At 39.1% G+C, this 27,869-nt stretch overlaps 4 protein-coding genes across 4 annotated transcripts in view; 2 read left to right on the plus strand and 2 right to left on the minus strand.

The window, feature by feature from the left end:
* xylb (xylulokinase homolog (H. influenzae)) overlaps positions 1–104 on the minus strand; it is a 24,712-nt gene extending 24,608 nt beyond the window's left edge. Inside the window, exon 1 of the mRNA XM_067577467.1 lies at positions 1–104. This exon is cut by the window's left edge and continues 77 nt beyond it. The gene's annotated coding sequence lies outside the window, so the exon portion shown is untranslated.
* A 775-nt stretch (positions 105–879) lies between these two features.
* Positions 880–5,326, plus strand: LOC137173569 (protein rtoA-like). Its single transcript, XM_067578465.1, has 4 exons — positions 880–1,565; positions 2,810–2,977; positions 3,345–3,564; positions 3,801–5,326. Exons 1-4 carry the CDS (start codon positions 1,514–1,516, stop codon positions 4,318–4,320), a joined length of 960 nt encoding a protein of 319 aa, XP_067434566.1. The 5' UTR covers positions 880–1,513; the 3' UTR covers positions 4,321–5,326.
* Positions 5,327–6,229: 903 nt separating this feature from the next.
* On the plus strand, positions 6,230–18,580 carry nub1 (negative regulator of ubiquitin-like proteins 1). Its single transcript, XM_067577466.1, has 15 exons — positions 6,230–6,398; positions 7,802–7,923; positions 8,998–9,165; positions 10,584–10,648; positions 10,818–10,882; positions 11,935–12,102; positions 12,313–12,401; positions 12,509–12,615; positions 13,640–13,826; positions 15,039–15,146; positions 15,319–15,471; positions 15,569–15,715; positions 16,524–16,604; positions 16,798–16,999; positions 17,655–18,580. Exons 2-15 carry the CDS (start codon positions 7,807–7,809, stop codon positions 17,798–17,800), a joined length of 1,803 nt encoding a protein of 600 aa, XP_067433567.1. The 5' UTR covers positions 6,230–6,398; positions 7,802–7,806; the 3' UTR covers positions 17,801–18,580.
* A 3,733-nt stretch (positions 18,581–22,313) lies between these two features.
* On the minus strand, positions 22,314–27,415 carry crygn2 (crystallin, gamma N2). Its single transcript, XM_067577781.1, has 5 exons — positions 27,266–27,415; positions 25,165–25,256; positions 24,549–24,705; positions 23,316–23,461; positions 22,314–22,576 (listed from the first exon to the last, which is right to left on the minus strand). Exons 1-5 carry the CDS (start codon positions 27,284–27,286, stop codon positions 22,441–22,443), a joined length of 552 nt encoding a protein of 183 aa, XP_067433882.1. The 5' UTR covers positions 27,287–27,415; the 3' UTR covers positions 22,314–22,440.
* Positions 27,416–27,869: the final 454 nt, after the last annotated feature.

The following is a 27,869-nucleotide window of genomic DNA, read 5'->3' on the forward strand; positions in this document are numbered from 1 at the left end:
CACACACACAGACTGAGCCACGGAGCAGCAGGGGTTAAACATTTAAAGAGACACACACGCGCTCATCATGTTTGGATCAATTAATGATTAACAAACAGCTAAACAATCATTTATCCACCTGTCTGTGTCACACAGCACGAAACTCATCCATGTGTGTTGGTCAGCTGATTTTAAATAAAGATAATATATATTATCAATAATAATAATAATAACAATAGCTTCACTTGTAAGGCTCTATTCTAAACGTGTTTATTATTATTTATTTATTTATTTTAACATCAGTTTGCAACATTTATTTTAAAGCTGCAGAAATGCGACAAAAACAAATAAAACTGTGAAATTAAATAATAATAATAAACTTTATTTATACAGAAATCATAGAATAGAATAGAAATATGTGATAAAGTGCTGCACAAAGAGCAGCTAATAACAGATCAAATATATTTACACACATATACACAGTATATAAAACATTTACACACATATATAAACAGTATATAAACATTAACACACATCAAAAAACAGATTAAAATAAGATTTTGAAAAAGAAGCCAAACAAATAAAGATCATTTAAAAAGAACAACTAGAAACATCTATGTATGGAAGTCCATTTCTGACACTTTTTAAAAAAATGTTATGTTTTTTTTTTTACAATTACAACTAGTTATCTTATCATAATGAGATATTATATATATACACTGGCAAAAACTAGCATGTACTGGTATAAACTGGTATAAACTGGTATATACTGGTATAAACTGGTATAAACTCGTATATACTGGTATATACTGGTATAAACTGGTATATAGTGGTATATACACTATATACCAGTTTATACCAGTTTATACTAGTTTATACTAGTGTACACCGGTATATACTAGTATAAACTAATATAAACTGGTATAAACTGGTATATACTGGTATATACCGGTATATATTGGTATAAACTGGTATATAGTGGTATATACTGGTATATACTGGTATAAACTGGTATATAGTGGTATAAACTGGTATATACTGGTATATACTGGTGTGTATATAATGAACGTGTCTCACAGCTGAATCAGCTCAGTCTGTTTTATTAACCTGTTTAACTTTATTTCTTCCTGAGTAATAATCAGATGTCAAACAATGATATGATTGTAGCGACGGAAAGTTCAACACAGTGTCCTTCACTGTTTACACATGAATGAAAGTCAGAGAATAATGCAGCGCCGTGTGTGTGTGTGTGTGTGTGTGTGTGTGTGTGTGTGTGTGTGTGTGTGTGTGTCAGTCCAGCTTCCTGCCTCACAGGTAACTGCTCACTATCAGCATTTTAATTCTTCTTTTCTGCAGTTTTAATCAAATCTGGAACCTTTCGGATGGATTTGAACTCCAGGTTTTGGATTGTCGGATCTTTCTGAGGGGATTTTAAACGCATCACAGGTCGGTCTGCTGCAGGAGGACGACGCTGCGTTCACTGACGGGCAATAAAAACACCTGCAGCAGGTGTATCGCTGCTGATGCCAACAGGATGTCCTGCTCCTGCTGCTGCTTAGTGGTTCCCAGTGCGGAGCGACTGGAGGGTAAAAATACACAAACATACACATGTATATCAGCAGGAATACTGTCTGATAAATAACAGCAGAAAATGAAGATGTTTTATTCCCTTATTGAGCAAAAAAACTGCAGAAAAACCTCATACTGATACTGCAGATTGTTAGATGGAACTTTGAACCTTTAATGTGGTATTTTTACTTTGTGCTGTTGATGCTTTTATTTCATTAAAGGACTTTTTTTCACCACAGCTGTAAACTGAAACTTATAACCGTATTTAGTTTGTTCATATTACGTCTATATTTCATACGTGTCTTGTCGATCTCTTCTACTTTATCACTGAACATGAAAAAGTATTAACTAGACGCTGAGTACATGGCGGTACTGATTCCCCTTGAACACAGATGTTCTGTAAGAAGTCGGACAACCAGCTGCCAGCCACATAAAGAAATTAAATAATAATAATAATAATAATAATAATAATAATAATCACTTGGAGAACCTCACAAGATGTTGCACAACGGGAAACGTCCCCTTAATGAAATAATGTCTCTTTAATGTGAGAAAGAATAAAGCCTGCAGGTGTTCAGGCTGTCGTTGGGAAAGCACAACTTCTTGCACGATGGCGCTAAGAAACCGATGCAGGACAGTCGAGTTATGTTGTGTTATTCACATCAGAGAGAAGACACTAAAGGGTCTGAACAGACCAGAGTTCCTGTCTGACAAGCTTTTCAAACCAGGTCTGCAGCCAGCGCGTGCACTTTCTCTCCTCTCTTAAACCCCAGAAAAAGGGCGTCGTCACTCCCCGATTGGCCGAGAGGGGAACGCACCCAGCTGCTCTCAGTCCCCCCCCCCCCCCCCCCCCCACACTCTGCACACAGGTGATCTGCATAAACCCTCCAATCAACACAGACACGCAACTATCTGAATTCAGAACGGGGAGAAATGACAGCAAGTCCCACTAATGAGCGACTAAATAAACCATCAACAACGATGTGACTGTAAACAGGAAGTGTTTGTCCAACTTAATAATATAACATATATGTGACCATCATGAGATGATTAATGGGAGAGGACACTGCTTGAGTAAATGTATTTATCCTGTTGTCAGTATGAACAGATGAAATAAAAACATTCTTATTGTCCTTATGAATAAATATTAACACAAAGACACCTGACCGCAGTTTATTATGAGCAGCTATAAAACATTTGACACTGAGCAGGTGTGTGTGCAGGTCAAAGGTCAACCGTGTGTCATGTGTCTGCCCTGCAGGGACAAACAGGAAGAAGCAGCTGCTGGTGAGAGAGGAGGAAGAGGAGGAGGAGGAGGAAGAGGAAGAGGAGGACAGGACGAACATGGACATCTCTCTGCTGAGAGCTCAGTACCGGAGCAGCAGAGAGCGACAGAAGAGACACACGCAGGTGCTTCTGTTCCGGACAGGTGAGACATCAGCTGTGACGTGTTTTTATCTGCAGTCAGGAACATGTGACGATAACAGCTGTTAAATCTACATTCAAATGTTCTCCATGTGTTTATTAGTGATAAAAATAAACATATATAATATATTATAACTCTAAAAGAAGCCAGTCTGCATATTGACTTCTTCTACCTTCAATACTTTAAGTACATTCTGCTGAAACTTCTGTACTTCTACTTAAATAAAGGACCCGAATACTTCTTCCACCACTGCTGGATTTATTGCAGAGCTGTAATATTATTATTATTATTATTGTTGTTGTTGTTGTTGTTGTTGTTGTTCTCTCATCCTAAACGTGATCACGCTGCAGCTTCTCTGCGTCTCTTTCAGTCTCAGAGGAACTGTCGGAGGCCGTCAGCGTCGTCCCCTTCACTCAGGCTTTGACGTCGTCATGGGAACCGAACAGCAGCCCGCCGCCGGCTTTGACCTCCGACCCCGACCCCTGGCACGTCCACCTGGACCTCCACCGCCGCTCCCGCTCCGCTGTCAGCGTCCCGGCTCCCGCTTCCTCCCTGGAAACAACAAACAGCGGCGACGTCGGTTCCTCCAGGTCAATATCAGCTGTTTAAATCACTTCCTGTGTCTCTGCTGAGAAAAGTGTGAGTGATGTGAGTGATTCAATGTGATTTCTGTTGGACTTTCATCGATGTGTGACGTGTCTGAGGAGGTTTTCCGTGCGTCTGTGTGACTGCTGAAGACCTCCAGACCTTTAACCAGCTGACAAACAGAAATAAGAAACAGGAAGTCCCGGCTGACTGTTTTCTCCTTGTCGTCTTTTCCAAACAGGCGTTTGTCTTCTTCCTCTGGCGGCTCCCTGCAGGAGTCCAGAGGCAGAAAACTCTCTGTGGGTTCAACAACAGATTCACGCTGCAGCTCGGTCAGCGGCACCAACGAAGAAGAAGAAGATGTCTTCGACGCTGACACGTCCAGGACGGATCCGGTCCAGGCTTCTGTTCCTGGTTCTCCTGAAGCCTCCGAGGGGAATCCCAGAGAAGAAGATCCTCCCGACGTCTTCGTCTGCAGTTCCTTCAGTGAAAGCTCCGCCCCCGTCGCCTCCAGCAGCAGCGGCTCCGCCTCCAACCTGCCGGGGAACGAACCCGCGAACGTACAGACCGGTAACGGCGTCTTGCAGAGCAGCAGCACTGCAGCGTGGCGGGGCTCCAGGTTCACCAGGCAGCTGAGCGTAGGGGGGGTGGGCTCCTCCACGGGGGGCCAGCAGAACCAGAACTACTACCCGTTCCCCAACAGGAAGACCCCGAGGATCTCTGAGGCCGCCAGGAGGCTGGGCATGTACTCGTCCTTCTGAGGGATCCCGAATGATCCTCGATCTGCAAAAAACACGCACGACCCAAACATGTGACGTCATAGTTGAGTCATCGTTCCTCTCAGATATCTGTAGACAGTCCGTTCACAAACACTCAGCTCGCCGCCACGTTCAGACCACATGAGGCGACTATTGAGTCATAAAGTCCGTGAAGGTTCATCCAGGTCGTCGTTCCACCCGGACGGCTGAATGGAGGGCAGCTGGACTTCCTGGTTGAAGATACTTTTGAGGACGTTTCGCATCTTCTTCAGTCTTAACTGACTGATGAAGAGTCTCAGGTATTTAACCTCTGTGGGGTCGTTATCAAGGTCGTGGATTCCACCTGGTTCGTAACTTGTAATGACAGTCGTTCAGAGTCGTTGGAGTCACCTGAGGACGGGTGTAAACGGTCACAAATCCATAAATCGGCCGTGACTACGCCTTGATCCCTGATGGCGTCCGACGCGGTGTGTGTTACTGGCTGTCCTGTGCTTCAGAAACGGAATCATCAGCTGTCGCACCCGACGCCCGTTTTCAGTCACGACGCCGCACATCTGTCGGTTTTTATGGGACTGATGTCATGTGGTCTGAACCTGACGTTAATCTCAACATCATAACTATATCAAACACACAAAAAACACGCCAACAACCGGCTGAACTTCCCCTCAGAGACGCTTCTTCTAACAGCTGCGTCCATGAAAATGTTTCTGTGACTGAACCGCTGATCTGTTTCTGGAGATTCAACACGTTTGCTTTTGTTTTCTCCTCCAAGTTTAAGTTTTCTTAAACCGGAGTTTCTTTACAGTCTGATTGATCGGAATGATGACGAAACTACCAAAATATGACAAATGTTATTTTCTGAGGGTGTCAGGTTTATGGAGACCGTTGATGTAACGACACTGAATCCTTCATATTTCACATATTAAATGATGCATTCAGGTGATACGTTTATAAATCAGCTTTTTGTTTTCTGCATTAAAAAAATCAATAAATCACAAAACTGTATCAACATTTTTTTCAAATCTGCTTATTTGAATCAGTTTCATACGTCACTGATGTTCACTTCAGATTAAGTTTAATTAAAAACTGCAGACTTTATTGTTAAAGTGGTTTCCAGAATACTGGTTGTGTTGAGTCCATGAAGGAATATTCTGCTAGTGCAGATACCTCAAGCTAGATATTTTAAAATTAACTCTTATTTTCTCGATAAATGGATTGATTGCTGGAGGATTTGAGTAAATGTCCTTAGTTACTTCCCACCACTGATCAGTAAAGGAATTTCATGAGATAAAAACAACAACAGTTCTTGTTACAATCAGATTTTTTATTCTTCCATCTAATTACAACGAGTTTTATTGAACATAAATTAACAATCCAATTAATCTGCAGTTAACTATTTTATTTGAAACATTCTGAAAAGAAGCAAGATTAAATAAAATGTCATGAGTTTTTAAAATGATTTATTTGAATAAGAAAATGAATTATTTAATTATTTAAGTTATTTAAGTTTATATATGTTTTATATTTTTTTATTTTTTGTATGTACTCTTGTTTATATTCATATTGTTGGATTAATTTATTTAATATGGGCCACTTTTAGCCTCCATACATTACTTCCAAAGAAACTGCGTCAAACTGGTTTTGACCCTCCTGCGGCACCGTAGTACATCTCAAAGATCGTCTATTTGTGAAACGCGAGCATGATGGACTGATGTTACACCGTGTTTGGTTACCGATCAGATTCTGTGACCTGCAGTGTTGGAGGAAGTACTTATAATGTAAAAACACGTCATTAAAAGCAAAAGTCCTGCACTGCAGAAAATCTGGCTTTAGTAAATAAGTGGTAATATCTCTTTACTTTTACTGAAACATGATTAAATGCGGGGCGGAAGTTACGTTAACGGGATCGTGAAAACGCGCTCAGAGTGAGACCTCTCTCCTCCTGTCATCACATCTTTCCCCGAAACAACAAACGGACAAAAACAACAACAGCACCGAGCAGCAGAACCGGAGGAATAACGGAAGGTTAACAAACATTTCCGACCTCGGAGCTCAGTGTCATCTTGTTCTTTCACACCGAGGTAACTGACAGAAAGATTTAAACCAGATTTAAAGAGTATAAACAGTGTTTGTGTGAAGGTAGCAGTGATGTTAGCTAGCTGAGCTATCAGTTAGCTTCTCTCACACAGAAAACTGTTACTGACAATAAGACTGAATCTGTGTTTGTCAAGTTCCCCCGAATTAAATGTCAGCTAGCATCATTTTACGTTGAGCTGTTGTAGTTTTTGTTGTAGTAAGTTGCAGTTAGCTTTGAGGCTTTTTTAGACCATTTTAATGTCAGATATTTGTGTTGGAAGCTGCTGTTTCTCAGGTCGAGGCCTCGAAGTGACAGAAGTTATATTTGTAAAGTTTTTACACTTTGTAAAGAGATTAAAGAATCAAAGTTTGCTGTCAGGAAGTTGTGAGAGTTATGAGACGGAGACAGATTTAATATAAGAAATAAAGCAGCAGAGACTGTTTACATGTCAGTTACTGTTGATGACTCAGAACGATTAATCGATTATTAACATTAATGACGATTAATATAATAGTTGGAGATTAATTGTTGCAGCTTTAAAGTGAGTTCAGCTAAATCTTCTACTTCTTGTCTTAAATGAAAAGCATAAATATCTAGTATGCAAGAAGTTACTGGAACGTTTCACAGACATTCAGACATTTGATGTTTTTCATGTTTTTTATTAAACCAACTGATGAATCGATTCACTGCGACAATAATTAAATATTCTGAGCTTTAATCCTTAGTATCAAAAATGCTGGATCCAACATTTCCAATGATGCCGAAGGAAAAAAAAAAAAGTGATAATTCAGGTTTTTTTGTTTGTCGACTGGTTTTCTACACAGGACAGATGTGTGTTCACGTGTGTGTGTGTGTGTATGTGTGGACAGAGATGATTAGTGATGTCATAAACATATTGGGAAATAGTTCATAGTTCTTGGATTTGGAGGATAATCATGCTAGCAGGTTTGAAACTACAGCTCCCATGATGCTTTGGGTGTATGGATGATGTGTTCACGTTCTGTCAAATAGTCTCCGTTAATGTGAAGCAGCTGCTGTCTGCAGTGTAACATGAATCACCGTCACGCTGGAGGAAACTGCTGCTGCCTCTTTTCTCTCTGGTTTTGGATTTGTGGAGGTTAAATCAGAGATAATGACGTCACACTGAAACTATAACTGTGTGTTTCATGTCTGTGTGTTCAGGTGTGACTCATGTTTCTCTCTGTGCTGCCTCATAGGTTTCTAGTGCCTTCAGTGGTAATAGTGGTAGTTTATACTGGCGGTGTAACGGAGCTCTTTGTGTTCCAGTTCCCTCCAGTGCTGATGACTCATTAACAGAACTCCTCCCAGCAGCTGGGGATTTTCCTCCAACAACTTTCACTTTCTCTTCTCTCTCTTCTGTCTCGTCATCTTGTGTTTCGTGTTCAGAGACGATGGCGGAGCAGAACACGGAGGCCAAACTGAAGAACCTGCTGAAGCAGGAGAAGGTCCAGCTGTGGAACCCTCCGTACACCGACGACGACAACCAGCCGGGACGGCAGCACATGCAGGTCGACTCACACAGCGACACACACGGAGACAAACTGCAGCAGCATCGCAGCACTTCACACATATTTAATGCCGTCATATACAGATTATATGTTGCTGGATAGACATCAGTATAAATCCATATTAAACACATGATATTTAATCTGTCAATCAGATCAATAACAAAAGACTGAGTGTGATGATGGTGTGAAGTAGCAAGGGATCATGGGAGTTGTTGTCCTCATTGTTAAACAAGCAGCTGACGCCTGCGTCTTGTACACGTTTACTCTTCGGAAACCAAATGAAACGAACCGTTACCTTCATTAAAACTACAGATTTCTCTGAGTTTGATTTGGTTTAATGTAAGTAAACAACTCAACAACATATAGAACCTAGGTCGAGTTGTTTTCAGACGTTTTAATGCGGAATAGTTACATATTATAGCTTTAAATATAATAATTTATGTAAGTAAAGAAATAAATTCAACATTAAAAATGCATCTAGAAATGAGTCAGATAGTAATAATAAAATATAAATAAAATAAAAAATGATTTAAGTTAAAATTATACAGAACATAAAAATACATATAAATATATTTGTTAATTGAAAAAATAAAATAAAATAGTTATGAAATTTGAAAGCATTTCATAAAGAAATATCTGGAACATAAAAAAATACAAAATACAAATAAATCTGTTAATTAAACAAAACATTTACATAACAATTTATGCAGTTAAAAATATGTAGAACATAAAAAATTCAATTGAAAAAATAATATAGTAAAATATAAATTAAAATTTAAGTAATCATTTAATAAATCAAATATCTAGAACATAAAAATATCAAATACATATAAAACTTATTTGATTAAAATAAAGTTAAAAAAAAGAATAAAAATTTGAAAAAGTAAAATCAAAAATCTATTTTATTTTTTTTAATAATCTTAATAAAATAAGTTAAGCTACTAAATAATTTAAAAAACAGTTTTAATGAATAAATACGTAACAAGATAAAGATTTGTTTTATTTATTATTTACTGAGCGTTATTTGACCTCCGTACCTGTGTGTAATTATTGTTGGTGTGTTTTTAACGGCAGGAGCTGGCGGAGCGTTACGCCCCCCTGCTGGGTCTGCCGGGGTCGGAGGTCGGCGGCGCCCTGGAGACCATCAGAGCGCAGAGCGTGAGGAGAGGAAACAGGAACAAGAAGTTCAGAGAAACGAACGTGGCGACGCTGGAGCTGCTGCTGCCCCGAGACAGCAAGAAGGTCCGGAGACAGACCATAATATCACAGCCTAATATATAGACTGTATTTCCTGCTTATATATCACATCTTATCACTTATATATCATCCTGCTTATATCTCACATCTTATCACTTATATATCATCCTGCTCATATCTCACATCTTATCACTTATATATCATCCTGCCTATTCTTCCTTCTGTTTGATGCTCATATTTCAGTTTGAAGCCTCCTTGTTCTCTCATCTGCTGTTAAATGTTGGTTCAGACGTAGCTGCTGCCATCTGGTGGCGTTTAAATGTTACTACAAGCAGTCAAACAGAGACATAAACACACAGAGTGACTGAAATACAGCAGTAACACCTGAGATGAGTCGTCCACAACAACAGAGAGTTGATTACAGTGTTGAGTTTATTAGATTAAAGCAGAGTTTATGTCCTGGCAGGTTTATTATATAACTGGACTCCTAACTGACTCCGGTCTTTATATGAGGAAATACAACCGTTGTTTTCTTTATTGATTAATCTTTTTATTATAATCTCGATTAGTTGTTTGGTCCATAAAATGTCAGAAAATGTTCATCAGTGTTTCCAAGACGACGTCATCAAATGTCTTGTTTTGTCCACAACTCAAAGATCTTCAGTTTACACAGACATGTCATAGAGACTAAAGAAACCAGAAAATATTCACATTTAAGAAGCTGCAATATATTGTTTTTCTTAAAAAAATGACTCAAATTGATTAAATTTTAAAATAGTTGATGATTAATTTAATAATTGGAAGCTAATTCTAATTAAACTGACTAATCGTTGCCGCTCTAGTTAACTAACAGTGTTATAATACAAGTTGTGACCTCAGATTCATCAGCTTCTATCTGATACTTTTGTTCTTCCCTTTATCTCTCCTGCTAGTCAGCTGATTCCTGCTAACAGACACAGTTAGCTGTAGACTAGCTGGTGAACATAGTGGAGCATTTAGCAGCTAAAGAGCCAGATATTTCCCTCAGGAGTTGGTAGAGAGTGAAAACATTCACCAGGTGGACAGAAACACGACTCCACATGAATGATGATGTTGCTCCGTAACTGCTGGATGTGGAAATAAGCAACTGTTTGCTAACAAGTTCAACATATCAACTTAAAACCTGATGACATGTCAGTGTTGTGTTCATCAGTTAACGCAGGTTTAAGTTAGTGTGTGAATATTCAGGCTGCTCGCTGCTGCTAACTGAGTTTGAATGAGTTTAATTTGTGTGAAGTTTATTATCAGTTCAAATTTTGTGAATTAAAGTCAGACTAATCTGTCTACTAAGCTTTCTCACTATTGTATCTGAAATCCACCTGATCCAGAAAGTCCCATTTAAATGTGTTTGGACGCTGCTGTGACTCCTGCAGATACACCTGCCTACTGAACGGCTCCTGACACACATATTGATTGTTTTTCAGGATCCAAAGATGAAGAACTTCCTGGAGACGAGGCTGGATGTGTTGGTTCAGGAGGTGGTGGACAGGTAACACACACCGAGGAGACAAATGTACATTTCTTAGTGGTTATTTGTGTATTTATTAAATGTAGCTTTAATGATTAACATATTGAATAAATATTGTGTCTTGATTAGGAGTGAAAGTGAGAGTAAAGAGCTGTAAAGCCTGTCGGTGTGTTTGTGTTTCCTGCTGCAGGATCAGAGAAGACTACGACCTCAAATACATCAAACTGATCCTGAACGGGAAAACTCTGTGTGCAGGTGAGTCCAGACGACCTGCAGAGAAAATACAGTTTAATATAATCCTCTTCAGAAGAAGAAAAAATAGTCAGATGCAGTCAGATATGTTGTCAATCAAAGTAAAGCTACAATAATTAATTGATCAATCGATCAATATAGAATTAATTATCAACTATTTTGATAATGTGATAATTGTTTGGTCTTTTTATAAGCATAAATGTAGAATATTTGCTGGTTGCAGCTTTTCTAATGTGCTGATGTGAAGCTTTTTTATTCACATGACAGTAAACTGAATATCTTTGGATTTGGGACTGTTGATCAGATAAAACTAAACATTTTAACACGTCACTATGGAAGGTAAAAAATTGCAGCGAGACATTTTCACATTTTTTTGACATTTTATAGATAAAACGATCAACCGATTAATAAAAGTTAGCTCAACAGGTAGTGAGAAATGAACCGAAGTTTCCCAAACCATCAACCAGCAACACGGGTTAAAATCTCCAAAAGCTCCCTTTCACACAAGTAACATTAGCATAAAACAATAAAGTAACATTAGCATAAAACAATAAAGTAACATTCGCTTAAAACAATAAAGTAACATTCGCTTAAAACAATAAAGTAACATTAGCATAAAAAACAATAAAGTAACATTAGCTTAAAACAATAAAGTAACATTAGCTTAAAACAATAAAGTAACATTAGCATAAAAAACAATAAAGTAACATTAGCTTAAAACAATAAAGTAACATTAGCTTAAAACAATAAAGTAACATTAGCTTAAAACAATAAAGTAACATTAGCATAAAACAATAAAGTAACATTAGCATAAAACAATAAAGTAACATTAGCTTAAAACAATAAAGTAACATTAGCATAAAACAATAAAGTAACATTAGCATAAAACAATAAGGTAACATTAGCATAAAACAATAAAGTAACATTAGCTTAAAACAATAAAGTAACATTAGCATAAAACAATAAAGTAACATTAGCATAAAACAATAAAGTAACATTAGCATAAAACAATAAAGTAACATTAGCTTGTGTGTTTGTGTGTTTGATCCTGTCAGACCAGCGTCTGGACCAGCAGGGAGTGAAGAACCACAGTAAGATGATGGTGCTGAAGTTGAGCGACGCCGAGTTGAAGAAGCAGCTGAACGAGGAAGAGGAGAAGAGGAAGAACCAGAACGAGAGCATCCAGAGGACCCAGAAAGGCTTCCAGATCCTGTCAGAGAGAGGTGACCCAGCTGTTTCCTGTTTATGGAGGACGGCGTCCAACATGGTGCCACGATAACAGAAATAATACTTAACTTTAAAGTAGCGTCTGCACTAGAAAACACAACACAACCAGTATTCTGGAGAACATTTTAACAATAAATGAGTTGTAAAGAAAGAGAACTGTTGCTTTAAATGTGTGAAGAGTGTTTCTCTCTGTCAATGTTTGTCAGACGGCAGCGAAGATCCAGATACGACTCCTTTCCTGGAGATCGCCGACCAGAAGGGAAACCCGCTGAACATCCCCCACGAGGAGAAGAAGGTCGAGTCTGTTTTTACATTTATATTTAACTTTTATTCACACGGCTTCTGTTTATGTAGAAAGGTTTATGCGTAACGTTGTCGTTCTACGTCTCGTGTGGCTTTCAGGCTCTGATCCTGGCGATGGGTTTCCATGAGAAAGGTCGATCTCTGATGAAGAGGAAGCAGTACGACAACGCGCTGTGTCACCTGCTGCAGGCCGACCAGCAGTTCAGGTGCAAAACTCCTCACACACGTAAAACAGGACGAGAAGCACAAGACGCATATAAACATGATTTTAACAGAGTGAAATACAGTAAAAGAAGCAAAACTTCAGTAACATGTTTGTTAATTGGATAATAGCACATATAATAACACAATATATCATCATCATGATGTAGTTCCACTTTAATTAAATACTCTGACGTTGAATCATCACAGCTCTCTGGTGTCTCGTCAGTCGGTCAGATTCTCCTTTTCAAAATAAAAGTACAAAGCGCTTTACAGACTGAGAGGCTACAGCTAACATGCTAGCGTCAGCATGCTAACATGCTCACAGTGATGTGTAGCAGGTTTAATGTTTAGGATCCATGTATTTGATGAGTGTTGGATGTGATATTACTCCCAGACACCAGGGGGCGTCATAACCACAGCTGTTACTGATGGAAAGGAGCAAGGAGGAGTATCTGTTTTAACTTTATGTTGAAAGCTTATTGGAATTGACGAACAATACGGAAAATGGACGTTGGTAAGAAAATAAAGGCAACAAATATGAAGTAAACATCTAAACAATGAAGCTACTAGCAGCCAGTAGCAGCTAAATGTAGTTATACAGTTATAGTTATAGTGACTTAATTACTACAACAACAAGTCTGCAACTATTTTAATAATCAATTAACTGAAAACATAAAACATTTCCTGGTTTTAGCTTCTCAGATGTGACATTTGTAGTTTTTCTTCATCTTATGTGAGAATAAATCTGTTGATCAGTCAGAACATGTGAAGGTGTTGAGTTGAGTTTTAGATAACCGGACGTTTCTGACTGTTCTCTAATAATCAGAGGACAACTGGATCAGAGTTGTTAGAGCTCATCTAGAGAACAACATGAAGGAGCCAAAATCATCTCATCACAATTAATCCAACAGTTGTTGAGATATTTCAGTCTGAAGTAACATGTCGACTTTACAGCAGCACGAATTCTGACTGTAGTTACTGTGTGTGTGTGTGTGTGTGTGTGTGTGTGTGTGTGTGTGCGTGCAGTAAGTGTGGCTCGGCTCTGCTGGGCTCGGTGGATAACTTCGGCGTGCTGCAGCTGGACATCGTGTGGTGCTACAGGTCTCTGGAGGCGTTGTCATGTCTGGACGACGGCAGGAGTCGACTGCAGAGAGCCGAGAGCTGCTTCCTACAGTGTTACGGACAACAGCAGCAGAGACTGCTCATGATCAAGGTGACACACACACACACACACACACACACACACACACACACACAGGCTGCAGCTGTTCTCAGTGTCAGAAGCCATCAATACTGTTATTGATCAGTGGGTGAAAGCAGCAGATCTTTATAATAATAAGTAAAGTAGATTAACTGTAAAGTAAAAGTATCGCTGCTCATTTAAGTCACAGAAACTTAAATTCTTTATTTTATTTTTCTATTTTTCTTATCAGACTGTTGAATATGAAGGAAGTGAGTTGAACTGTTGACCTGCTGCTGTTGTTGCTGTTTGTTATCAGATGTTAAAGGTTTCATTTGCTTTTTACAATCAAGATAAATAGTTTTAAACTAAATGAACTTTTATAGTAAATATACGACAAAAAAAGCTCAAGTTCTTGTTATGATGAGAAACTTTTTCTTAAGATAGTTTCATGTTATAACGACAAACTTTTCTCGTCGTTACTAGAAACTAAACGTCCTGCAGGAAATGAACATTCATTAAAACACATGTCGCTGCTTAATAACGGGAGAAGTTGGTTCGTTATGATGAAGAAACTTCCATGACAACTTGTCCTGCATAAACCTTCACAGGCCGTCGGTTATTTCAGACCCCGTAATATGTCAGATGTTGTTTTTTCAGTTTGTTCTGCTGCCACCAAGTAGACAACAAAATCAATAAAAACATCTTTAACAAAGTAGATTTTGTGTCTAAACACTCGTAAAAAGGTTCTGATCTGTTTTACTGTTTCAGTAGGAGGACCTGTGTGTGTCTGAGTAAACAGAGGAAAGGTCAGGTGGTTTGTGGACACATAAGTTGGAATTACATATTACATGAACATTTAAAATATTAAGGTCCAAGACTAGAACCCTGAGGAACCCCAGAAGTCACAACTGTCACTTTTAACAAGTGGATATCTGACACATATCTGTTGAGCTGCAGGTGGAAGTATAGTCACAAAAAGAGGAACTTTGACACTAAAAAGACTGTAACGTTGAAAGATATCTACTTGATTTGACTCATTTGGACGCTGAAGCTTCATTAAGGTCATTATGAAGGGATCTTCTAATGGTCAGCAAGAAAAACAGCTTTAATGTTCATTTGGGCTCCTGACTGTTGGTTTCAGAGTGAACTTGTTGTAAAGAGCAGCTGCAGCAGCCTCAAAAACATCCACATTTAATCAGATTTGTTTCCTGTGTGTGTGTGTGTGTGTGTGTGTGTTGTCAGGGTAACACAGGCAGAGAGGAGGTGTTGTTTCTCCGGCTGTATCTCCTCCAGAGTCTCCTCTCCTACCTCGACGGGAACGACGCTCAGGCTCAGCACCAACTGTCCAAAGTAACCGTCAGCTGATGATCTCTGTAGTCTGAGGAACAGTCTCACGTTTTGCTTTCAGAACAGCTGATTCAGACTCTGTGTGTGTGTGTGTGTGTGTGCGTGTGTGTGTGTGTGTGTGTGTGTGTGTGTGTGTGTGTGTGTGTGTGTGTGTGTGTGTGTGTGTGTTTGTCAGGTGGAGTCTCTGTACGGTCGTCTGTCTCTGGACTCAGACAAGATGACTCACCTGATGTCGTTGGGATTCACAGAGAGAGAAGCTCGACTCGGACTCAGAGCCTGTCAGGGAGACCTGCAGGGGGCCGCCAACCACATCAGCAACCAGAGACAGGTCTCACACACACACACACACACACACACACACACACACACACACACACACACACACACAGCGATGACGGGAGTTGAATCTGGTGTGTCTCCATCAGGATCGAGAGGAGCTGAAGCAGAGGGAGAGGCAGAAGAGGAGGAGCAGGATGGAGGCCATCTCCACCCTGGCGGAGCTGGGATACTCCAGGAGAGACGCCGCCAGAGCTCTGCACCACGCCAACGGAAACGTGGACAGAGCTTTTGAAGTCAGTATCTGGTTCCTATAAGCCTGTACTCAGACGTAACCAGTGTTAGACCAGTTTGTTCAGTTAGTCATGATCAGAGAAGGTCGACAGGTAGAAATCTGCTCAATGTTCACAAGAACAAAAGGCAGAAACAGTAATAAACCTTTAAAAGTTTTTAGAAAATGAAGATTACAGCTAAAGAGTTGAAAGTGTTGGTGGAGACGAATGAAACCAGTGAAACCTCGGCTGCTGTGGAGCTGATATGTCCTAGAAAGTTTCAGAAAGACCAATGAAGTTCCTTAAAGGACTCATATTCTGCACATTTCCAGCTCTATATTTATATTCTGGGGCTCTACTGGAATATCTTATTTATCTTCTACTGGTCCTTTATGCAGCCCCTCAGTTCAGCCTCTGTCTGAAACAGGCCGTTTTAGTTCCTGTCTCTTTAAGGCCCCGCCTCCTGATGAGCCCACTCTGCTCTGATTGGTCAGCTTTCAGGAAGCTTCCTCCGGCTCCGGAGGCTACGTAAACAAACTATAGTAGCAGGATTTCACTTCTTTTTCTCCTTCTTTACTCCAAATGTCAACTTCTCAAATCCATCCGTACATGTTGGAGCTGAACAACACATGGAAACACCTTAGCAACCACCTTAGCAACCACCTTAGCAACCGCAGTAGAAGAAAGATAAACTTACAGCATGAACGACAGGATGAAACGATTCCAGATGGTTTATTAAAGTAGAATATTTCTGAATAATACTTTAATGGTTTTAATGGTTTTAATGGTTTTAATGGTTCCTTCAGCTGAGCTTGTTGTGTGTTGTGTTCAGATCCTGCTGGACTCCCGTCAGACCGCTCAGGCCACCAATAACAACATGGAGGGAACCGTCAGTCCAGAGATGGTGCAGCAGGTAACCATGACAACATGTCACATTGTTTCATCATCTATTGATCTGATGATTATTTACTGGATCAATGTCTCATCAGTCCAAACACCTCATAGATTAAAGATTCTCTATGTTCAGATTTATAGAGATGAAACTATTGGTCGATTGATTAGTTGATCAATTGTTTCTGTGTGTGCGTGTGTGTGTGTGTGTGTAGTTGTTGTATCTGGGTTTTGATAGGGCGGCGTCCGAGGCGGCTCTCAGACGGACGGGTGGAGACGTCCAATCAGCTACTCAGCTGCTGCTGGACGGTCAGGGCGCTCGCTCCCCGGTGCCGCTGCCCGTCTCCTCTCCCTCCACCTCCTCCTCCTCTTCCTCCCCTTCCTCCGAGGAGCCCAGCACCTCCTCCAACTCCACAGGTAGCCTTCCGCCGCTGAAAATAGTCCCCAACAAACGCACCAGTTCCTCCTGTTAGTTTGTTAAAAACTGTTCTGATCAGCTGTTCCAGGAAATTACTGAAACAGCTGCTATGAGGACTGACATCACACATGAATACAGTCGGACTCATTGAATCCACAACAGTCTCAGATTCCCAGTCAGACCCAGTTTATACAAGAAGACTGTTTAGAGACCCAGTAAGCAGAAATATTCACATACACCATGTTTACATTAGGCTGCATGAGATTAGTATAAAGTGTTTTCATTCACATATCCTGAGGTCAGAGGTCAGAAGTTTTCCAGTTTTCCCCCTCGTCAACATTTATGCTAACCTTTAGAGCGTATTTATCTCTATGCAGACGATCATCTAGTTTATATGATACCAGAATCATCACTGTAGCTTTAAAACGGAGCCGCTGCAGCTGTGAAACAGTCTTCAGTCAGTTGTGTTTGTTTTTATAGCTGCTGGTTTAAAAATGAAACTGAACGTCTGTTTTTAAAGGTTCCAGTTGGAACCAATGAGCCTGAAGCTGAAACACAGAACAGAGACGTCTTTATGAGAAAACGAGTGTGTTCAGGAGACAGACGAGTCGTTTGAAACGATAACGAATCAATGATTGATTTTTCTGTCATCAGAGAACGATGACGAGCTGGTGAACGAGGTGCTGGAGGACATCTCCCGCCACGAGGAGGATTACCTCGACCTGACGCTGGAGGAGGAGGCCGAGCTCATCGCCACCATGAAGACCTACCTGAGCCGAGGGCCCACACACACCGTGTGATACACACACACACACACACACACACACACACACACACACAGCGCTTCATCTGTCCTCTGTTAACCATTTAAAGCAATATAATGTTATTTTCTGCATTCATTTCATTCATAGATACAAAACCTCACAGTGCCAAACAACACACACACACACACACACACACACACACACACACACACACACACACACACACACTTCCTATGAACCAACGGTGACATCACTTCAGAAATAATGAGATTTCCTGTTTATCTCCACCTTCACAATCAAAGGTTTCCGGTCGGTGGAATAAAAAGTCTTTATTTGTAATTCATCAGCAATAAATGAGCTGAAGAGAAAACTTGATATTATGATTTCAGACGACTTTTATTTTATTTTACTGATGTTACAAATGTTCTTCAGATAAATATCATTTAAAGTCTGTTTCTTCAGTTGATATATATAAAAAAGCACTTTTCAGACGGAGTCGTCTTGTTCTTGTGATGAAATAGTTTTCTAAAGAAGATGATTGGATACGAGCAGCAGTTTGTTGACATGTACAGTTCTTATTTTTGAGAGAAACCAAAGGAAGATGTTTTTTTTAAAAAAAGCTGCTCTGAACAGTTTCTTTTCTTTATTATTATTATTATTATAATAAACAAACTGTTTCCTGTTTGTGACGCAGCGGCAGCAGTTTGTCGTCTGGTTTGAAGTGACATAACTTTAATGTAAACTGATTACATGTTAATGTTGACTTCCTGTGTGATTGTCTCATGTTGACGGAGCCAATAAAGAACATGAAGGTTTTGTTTGAGTCGATGTGTCTTAATATAGAAAAATAAAAACTTAAAGTTTTAATAAGAAAAATGAAAAGTGTGTAAACTGCTGTTAATAAGAAGGTTCTTCACTCAGTAACCTTCTGTCTGTCTGATTAAATGATGTTACACATTTATGGACTAAATTCATCTACAATCCACTGCAGGAAGCACGCACACATTTATAAAAGCTAAGCTAACGTAACATCATCAAGTTAGCGTTAATATCTTTGCTTTTGTTATCAGAAGGAATGAGTGAGTTCAGGACAATCGTCGAACATTAAATCTTCCTCCAGATGTTCACTAAAGAAAATCCCATGTTTGAGCTTCTCTAAAGATTAAACCCAGACAGAGAGTTAGCTGAGCTAATGCTAATGCTAATGCTAACGCAAGGTGAGTAGGATCGTTCTGTTCAAACACAACTGGACAAAGATGGAGACAGTTGAGGCCTCAAAGTTTCACTAAATCTAATAAATGTTTTGTAAAAGTAAATTGAGATCAGGAATTAAAATTAACTCACACAGCTGCTGTTATTCTATATTCCTCTGATAGTCAATACATCTCATGTATAGACTCAAACCAATAATCTGTTGGTCCGTCTGTCAACAGTTTCCTCCTTCCCTTCCATGGCGGCAACCTCCGGCGCTGTAAAATGAAGCCAAAAGCTGCATTTCCTTGAATGACCACTTGAGGGTTAATCCCCATAGACCCCCATGTTAAAATACCCAATTTTACAGCAGAATAAACATGTTTACAGCCTGGTACAAACAACGGTTTTGGTCTCTGTAGCTAATTTCCTCTTTCATGACAACTGTACGGGGGGGTGAATTTTTTTATAAGCCGTAAAGTTCTGCATAATGAAGGACATGGCTGCTTTGAGTGACAGGTCCGCCAGCCGCTAGGTGGCTTGTTTCATCCATTCGGCCCGCCTCTTTGCCCATTTTTGATTGGCTGGGAGTTAGGCAGCGTCACACACTGCCAAGATGGCGACGGCCGGAGCGGCTCACTTTGAGCTTCAAAACCGCTCTTCAGAAACCAACGGGTGACGTCACGGTAACTACGTCCATATTTTTATACAGACTATGGTCTCTTCTCTGTCTGTGGCTCTCAGCTCCGAGCTCATTGGTTCCTACTGAAGATGTAAATATTTAACACAACTCAGAACCAAGAGCTCACCTGGCTGGGAGAATCTGTCGTTAAATGAGCTCCACTCCTGACTGTTTACATAACCACTAATGATAAAGTTTAGCTGACAGTAGATTTTAAATTATGAGTCTGACTTTATAGTTTTGTGTCTAAACTAGACGTGCAGTCTGAACATCTGATACTTTGTTCCTGCTCCTTTAAATAAATACTTTACAAACAGCTCACAAATATATAGTTCTATGTTTAAAAGAAGAAAAGAGTAATTCATCCTAGTTTATAACAAACAAACAGGAGGTAACGGTGCATTTGTTTGGGACTATTTTCAGTAGCGGATGAATCCACATTGTTCTCTAATAACTTAGCAGCTAATCATGTGATCAGGTTCTTTCTCTGTTTTAGGAGAACAGATGGTCGTATACTGATGGTCCTGTGTTGAAGGTCGTACGTTGATGGTGGTACGTTGATGGTCGTACGTTGAAGGTCGTACGTTGAAGGTCGTACGTTGATGGTCGTACGTTGAAGGTCGTACGTTGATGGTCTTACGTTGAAGGTCGTACGTTGAAGGTCGTACGTTGATGGTCGTACGTTGAAGGTCGTACGTTGAAGGTCGTACGTTGAAGGTCGTACGTTGATGGTGGTACGTTGATGGTCGTACGTTGAAGGTCGTACGTTGAAGGTCGTACGTTGATGGTCGTATGTTGAAGGTCGTATGTTGATGGTCGTATGTTGAAGGTCGTATGTTGATGGTCTTATGTTGAAGGTCGTATGTTGATGGTCGTATATTTGAGGTCGTATGTTGAAGGTTGTATGTTGAAGGTCGTATATTGAAGGTCGTATGTTGATGGTCGTATATTTAAGGTCGTATATCTAAGGTCGTATGTTGAAGGTCGTATGTTGAAGGTCGTATATTGATGGTCGTATGTTGATGGTCGTATGTTGATGGTCGTATATTTAAGGTCGTATGTTGAAGGTCGTATATTGATGGTCGTATGTTGAAGGTCGTATATTGATGGTTGTATGTTGAAGGTCGTATATTGATGGTCGTATGTTGAAGGTCGTATGTTGAAGGTCGTATATTGATGGTCGTATGTTGAAGGTCGTATGTTGATGGTCTTATGTTGAAGGTCGTATATTGATGGTCTTATGTTGAAGGTCGTATATTTAAGGTTGTAAATTGAAGGTCGTATGTTGATGGTCGTATGTTGAAGGTTGTATATTGATGGTCTTATGTTGAAGGTCGTATGTTGAAGGTCGTATGTTGATGGTCGTATGTTGATGGTCGTATGTTGAAGGTCGTATGTTGGTGGTCGTATGTTGATGGTCGTATGTTGATGGTCGTATATTGAAGGTCGTATGTTGAAGGTCGTATGTTGAAGGTCGTATGTTGATGGTCGTATAGTGGTGGTTCTATATTGATGGTCGTATATTTAAGGTCGTATGTTGAAGATCGTATGTTGATGGTCGTATGTTGAAGGTCGTATATTGATGGTCTTATGTTGAAGGTCCTATGTTGATGGTCGTATATTGAAGGTTGTATGTTGAAGGTCGTATGTTGATGGTCGTATGTTGAAGGTTGTATATTGATGGTCGTATATTTAAGGTCGTATGTTGAAGATCGTATGTTGATGGTCATATGTTGATGGTCGTATATTGAAGGTCGTATGTTGATGGTCGTATGTTTAAGGTTGTATATTGAAGGTCGTATGCTGAAGGTCGTATATTGAAGGTCGTATGTTGAAGGTTGTATATTGATGGTCTTATGTTGAAGGTCGTATGTTGATGGTCGTATATTTAAGGTCGTATGTTGATGGTCGTATGTTGATGGTCGTATGTTGAAGGTCGCATGTTGAAGATCGTATGTTGATGGTCGTATGTTGAAGGTCGTATGTTGGTGGTCGTATGTTGATGGTCGTATGTTGATGGTCGTATATTGAAGGTTGTATGTTGAAGGTCGTATGTTGAAGGTCGTTTGTTGAAGGTCGTATGTTGATGGTCGTATAGTGGTGATTCTATATTGATGGTTGTATATTTAAGGTCGTATGTTGAAGGTCGTATGTTGAAGGTCGTATGTTGATGGTCGTATGTTGATGGTCGTATGTTGAAGGTCGTATGTTGATGGTCGTATGTTGAAGGTCGTATGTTGGTGGTCGTATGTTGGTGGTCGTATGTTGAAGGTCGTATGTTGATGGTCGTATGTTGAAGGTCGTATGTTGATGGTCGTATGTTGATGGGCGTATAGTGGTGGTTGTATGTTGAAGGTCGTATAGTTAAGGTTGTATGGTGATGGTCATATGTTGAAGGTCGTATGTTGATGGTCGTATGTTGAAGGTCGTTGATTTAAGGTCGTATGTTGAAGGTCGTATGTTGGTGGTCGTATGTTGATGGTCGTATGTTGAAGGTCGTATGTTGGTGGTCGTATGTTGATGGTCGTATGTTGATGGTCGTATGTTGAAGGTCGTATGTTGAAGGTCGTATGTTGATGGTCGTATAGTGGTGGATGTATATTGATGGTTGTTTATTGATGGTTTTATATACTGATGAATATTCGGTCCCACGAAACAACACACACACACAGAAAGTGTTTGATAAAAAACCTTTTTTTTCTTATTTAAGTCTGGATTTATTTATTGTACATGATTACAGCGGTGGTAAAAGTCACAGTTTGTGTCATGGAGAGGGTCTGTGGGGGGTCAGAGGTCAGATGGTTTAGAAGTAGTTGACGACTCTGCGGATGGACTGGATGTTGGGGTTCTGGGCCTGCCACTCGTTATGGCTGGCGTACTCGCCGCGCTCCACAATGTACATACGGCCACGGAAGTTTGGCTCCTCGTACATCACCCAGCTGAGGATGAAGAGAAGACAGATGAAGGTCATCAATCAATCATTAAATGTTCAGTTTACTGCATTTTCGCCCAAAAATTCAGACATAAATGATTAAATTATGATCAGAACTGTTGCAGATTAATTGTCTGCATTTACAGCTGTAAATCCTGCAGCTGTTGATTTACAGAGTTTATCTGATCTTTCCGTTTGTTGCTGCTAATCTGTAGATTTTTATATCAGAAATAATAAAAGTTTAAAGCCTTTTTTTTAGAGGCGTCTTCTCACAATAGCAGCAATGAGATTAAAAATGTAAAGTTTGGTAGTTTGGTGTTTAAAATCTAATGTATTTAATCCTCTGGGGAGCATGAATGTGTGTAAGATTTCATGTCTACAAGTCGGGATTTTTGTCCTGATTGTGGCCTTTCAAGTTTCATCAAAATTTACAGAAACTCTGCAGATGCATCTTATATAGACTATAGGCTTATAAACATAAAAAACTGAAAAATGAGCTCATGGTGACATCATCAAACGTCTGTTTTTGTCCAAAACAAAACAAAAATAATCATTTCACTGTAATGAAACCATCAAACATTCTGCTTCTGCTTAGAAAATTTTACCTGAACAATTAAAAAAAGTATCAAAATAGTTGAAAGATTAATTTTCCGTTGATGACTAATTGATCAATAAACAGCACTAATCCTGCACTGAGCAGAGTGTGTGTGTGTGTTAGTGTGTGTGTGCGTGCGTGTTGAACTTACGCTCCGTCTCCGTACACCTTGACGGAGTTGATGCAGTTCTTGGACAGGCCGCGGCTCTGCAGGAAGGGACAGTCGTCGCAGATGTCGACACACTGACCGGAGAAGTTACAGGCCTCGAACAGCTCGATGCGGTAATGCTCTCCATGCTGACGGACACACACAGGAAACACAACCGGTTAGTTAATTAATTAATCATTAGCAGCATCGATTCATCGTTTAGTCTGAAATGTCAGAGTGAGCTGATTAACTGTCATGTAGAGAAACGTCATCTGAGCAGCTGGAATCAAAGTATTTTTGGCATTTTTGCTTGAAAAATAACAATTGATCTTTAAAATAGTTCCTATTTTTTTTTTAATTGAACGATCAATCGATTAAAGGAGATCTTTTATGCTCATTTCCAGCTCTATTCTTTTATCTTTGGACTCCACTAGAGCAGCTTTACATGATTCACAGTTTATTTATCTTCTACTGGTCCTTTATGCAGCGCCTCAGTTCAGCCTCTGTCTCTAACAGGAAGTCTCTTTAAGGCCCGCCTCCTGATCAGCCCACAGGAAGTAAAACGTGTTCCTCCCTGAATTAGCGGAGCTTCGTTAGCGGGCGCTAAAGCCGGTCGAATCGACAACACGCGGAGATATTTGGAGCCGTTTGTTGAGCGGATCAGTTAGAAATAAAACAGACAGGAAGAGTACAAGCAGCAACAGCGATGATGATGATGATGTTTGATGAAGAGCTGCAGACGACCAGCAAACCTCCAACAGCTAAACTACTGATTTTACTTTGCTGATGTGTGATGGAGATGCTGCTTTCTGTTCACTGGGATATTTCACACTTTGGCCACTTTTAATATGAAAATCCAACATTGTGACGTTAAATATATGACTGAAAATAAGGAAAACTGACTGTTAGAGACCAGATCAACGTCTTCAAACGTCGTTTTATCTGATCAACAGTCAGTTTACTGTCATATAAGACCGAAAAGCTTCAAATCATCACATTTGAGAAGCTGAAACCTGCAGTTTTTGATTATTGGTTTATCAAAATAATAGCAGATACGTTTTCTGTCGATCAAATAATCAATTTAAGTCGTCTTCTGTGTTTAAATATCATGAATTTCTGCTCATTAGGTTTGTTTCATCCAGCTGGTGGATGAGCAGGAATATCTACGACAGCTTTCTCTTGATTAGAAGATTGATTTGAAGATTAGAGAGTATTGATTGTGTCGGAGGTGGTTACCATGCGGATGGGCTTGCAGGATCCCATGTGGTCGTTGTGGGAGTTCCACCTCTGGAATTCTGGGTACTCTCCGTGCTCCAGGATGTACTGCTGGCCCTTGAAGTCGGGGTGGTCGAAGCAGATCCAGGCGCCGCTCTCCACACGGATGGAGTTCACCCTGAAAACAACAAAAAGCTTTTTCAGTTTTTACATCATCAACTTTGTGTTTATTCACTTTTCTTTCTTTGATTCTCAACAAATCAAATCAAATCTTTATTGTCAAAAAGCTCAGAGAACAGTTATATAATATACATTTAAAGCCACGTAAATATAATGACAGTAAAATATATAAATACTGTCACATGTTAACAAGTGTAAATGAGTTTTAACATGTAATAAAATCTTTTCTTGCTATTTTACTTTATTCATACTTTTATCAAGTATTCATTTTTAAACATTCAGCCCACAAATATAAATAATATGATAAAAATAAAGATGGAAGAAACCATGAACGCGTCTTTTTAAAAGCTTGTTATTGTTTTATCTTATGATTTCAGTCCTGACAACCGTGTAAAACACACACAGTTCTGCATAAATAAAGTTTATTATTATAATGATTTAAACAGAAACTTCTCACCTGTTCATGAAGCCGCGGTCCTGGAAGTTGTCACAGTCACCTCTGACCTCCAGCTTCCTGCCGGTGAAGCATTTCCCCTCATAGAAGGTGATCTGAAGGAGTAACGAGGTGATTACATGTTAATATTCAAGGATTAAAAACTATCTGCTGTGTCGTTTTCACAGTTTGACGTTATTAACAAGCATCAAATTCAAAAGATTCTGGTTGTTTTCTACAATCAATCATAAATACGAAGAAACAGAAATTAGATGTTTGATGTTTGTTTGGTCACAATCTTCATGTTAAAACTTTAATGTTTCTTCATAACAACAAATATTAATGACTAAACAAGCAGCAACTAAAGTTAAAGTTAGTAATGAAGAGTTTAACAGTCAAAAACTAACAAATAATAATAATATAAAGTTTCTTCAGGATTGTCTGGTTTGACTGAATCCAGCTGAATTTATCTGGAACTAATGAATGAGAACTAATATTAGTTTATATTGTTTATGTTTTTTTAATAGTAATTTTTCCTGGAAGATAAACGATCTGATTTTTGTTAAAAAGCCTAAATGCTCCAAAATGTCTTAAATGTTTAGTTCAAACGAGCAGCTCTGGGGGAAGTTTTGGGGTTTTGGTGACGAGATCAGACGACAAAAAAAATTTGAGAACTTTGAGAAGCTTTTTTTTATTTTGATTAAGATACAAAATATTATAATAAAACAGAACTGGATCATCTAGATCTCTAGAGCAGAAAAAAACCTTTCAGCTTCTTTGTAGTAATTTTTTAACTTTTGTGTCCTCGAATCTCAACAAGCTCAAGTTTAAAATACATTTTAAAACAAATAATCAAAAATATTTCCTCCAAACAGCCGTTAAAGCATCAACATCACACCAAACTCTCAGAGCAATTTAGGCAAACAGGTAATAAAACACTTTAACATGAGAGTTTTTCAATTGAATTTGAATTAAATGTCTAAATTGACGTCCAATAAACAACAAACGGACCTGAAGCTACAGTTGATTCAATCATTAGATGGATTTTCAGACCAGAACAAGACTAGAAAAGAATAAACTACCAGCTACTTTAATTACATTCATTTTTAATTTGTTTGTACAATGAGGACGTCTCTTATCCTAAAGTTTAAAATACATTTTGAAATAAATAATCAAAAATATTTCCTTTAAAACAACGACTGCTGAGCCAGTAAAGCAGGTTCATCAAACCAAACTGAATAATTTAAGTAAAAACCTGATAAAAACTTTAACATGAAAGTTTCTTAATTTAATTTGAATTAAATGTCTAAATTGACGTCCAATAAACAACAAACAGGATTCTTTTTCTTTACATTTTGAAAAAAATTAACAGACCTGAAGCTACAGTAGATTCAATCATTAGATGGATTTTCAGACCAGAACAAGACTAGAAAAGAATAAACTACCAGCTACTTTAATTACATTCATTTTTAATTTGTTTGTACAATGAGGACGTCTCTTATCTCAATGAGCTTATCCTCAAGTTTAAAATACTTTTTGAAATAAATATTTCCTTTAAAACAATGACTGCTGAGCCAGTAAAGCAGGTTCATTAAACCAAACAGAGCAATTTAAGCAAACAGGTAATAAAACACTTTAACATGAAAGTTTCTTAATTTAATTTGAATTAAATGTCTAAATTGACGTCCAATAAACAACAAACAGGATTCTTTTTCTTTACATTTTGAAAACATTTTAACAGACCTGAAGCTACAGTAGATTCAATTATTGGATGGATTTTCAGACCCAGATCAAGACTAGAAAAGAATAAACTACCAGCTACTTCAATTACATTCATTTTTAATTTGTTTGTACAATGAGGACGTCTCTTAACTCAATGAGCTTTAAATACATTTCGAAATAAATAATCAAAAATATTTCCTTTAAAACAACGACTGCTGAGCCAGTAAAGCAGGTTTTAAGTAAAAACCTGATAAAACACTTTAACACGAGAGTTTTTGAGTTGTATTTGAAGTGAATGTCGCTGGCAGGAAAGTTTAACTCTCTTTAAATCAAATCTTTTCTGCTCCAGTTTCACAGAGTAACTTCAGTCTCAGCAGATTCACATTTGTTGTTTGTCACTCACCTTTCCAGAATACTGCGACATTTTTGCCCACTGGATGTCGTCCAACCTGGCCCACAACCACACACACAGTGTAACAGAGAAAAAGTTGGACCCCCCAATATATACGGCAGGGGGGCGAGCGAGGGGCGAGGTCCCGGCCCGCCGGACAAAAGAGGAGGCTTTAAAAGTTTCTGCTGCCTCGACTCTTTCCCTTCATCCTGATGTGTCTGCTGATTCTGCTGCGTGTGTGTGTGTGTGTGTGTGTGTGTGATGTCAATAGAAAGTGCTTGGCCTGGACTTTGCAGGGTCAATGATATTGCACATGCCAGGCTTCTATAGACAGACAGACAGTGAAACAGACTGTTTTGGTATTTCTGTGTACGTTATTATACTGAGACGAGGTCACAAGTTCATTGATCTTCCCTCCAGGAGTCACAGGGTTTTTTTAAAAATTTACTGCAGCCAAAAATGTTTGATTTTGCAGCAGCTTTTCTGAAAAATTGTGATGTTTTATGGCTTTTAAAATTGCAGGAATTGGGGAAAAACTGCAAGCAAAGAAAAATAATGTGACGCTTTTAAAACTGCTACCAATGAAGAGTCATATGTAATGACTTCCTTGGATAAA

The sequence above is a fragment of the Thunnus thynnus genome, chromosome 21, assembly GCF_963924715.1.
Source record: "Thunnus thynnus chromosome 21, fThuThy2.1, whole genome shotgun sequence".
Classification (NCBI taxonomy): domain Eukaryota; kingdom Metazoa; phylum Chordata; class Actinopteri; order Scombriformes; family Scombridae; genus Thunnus; species Thunnus thynnus.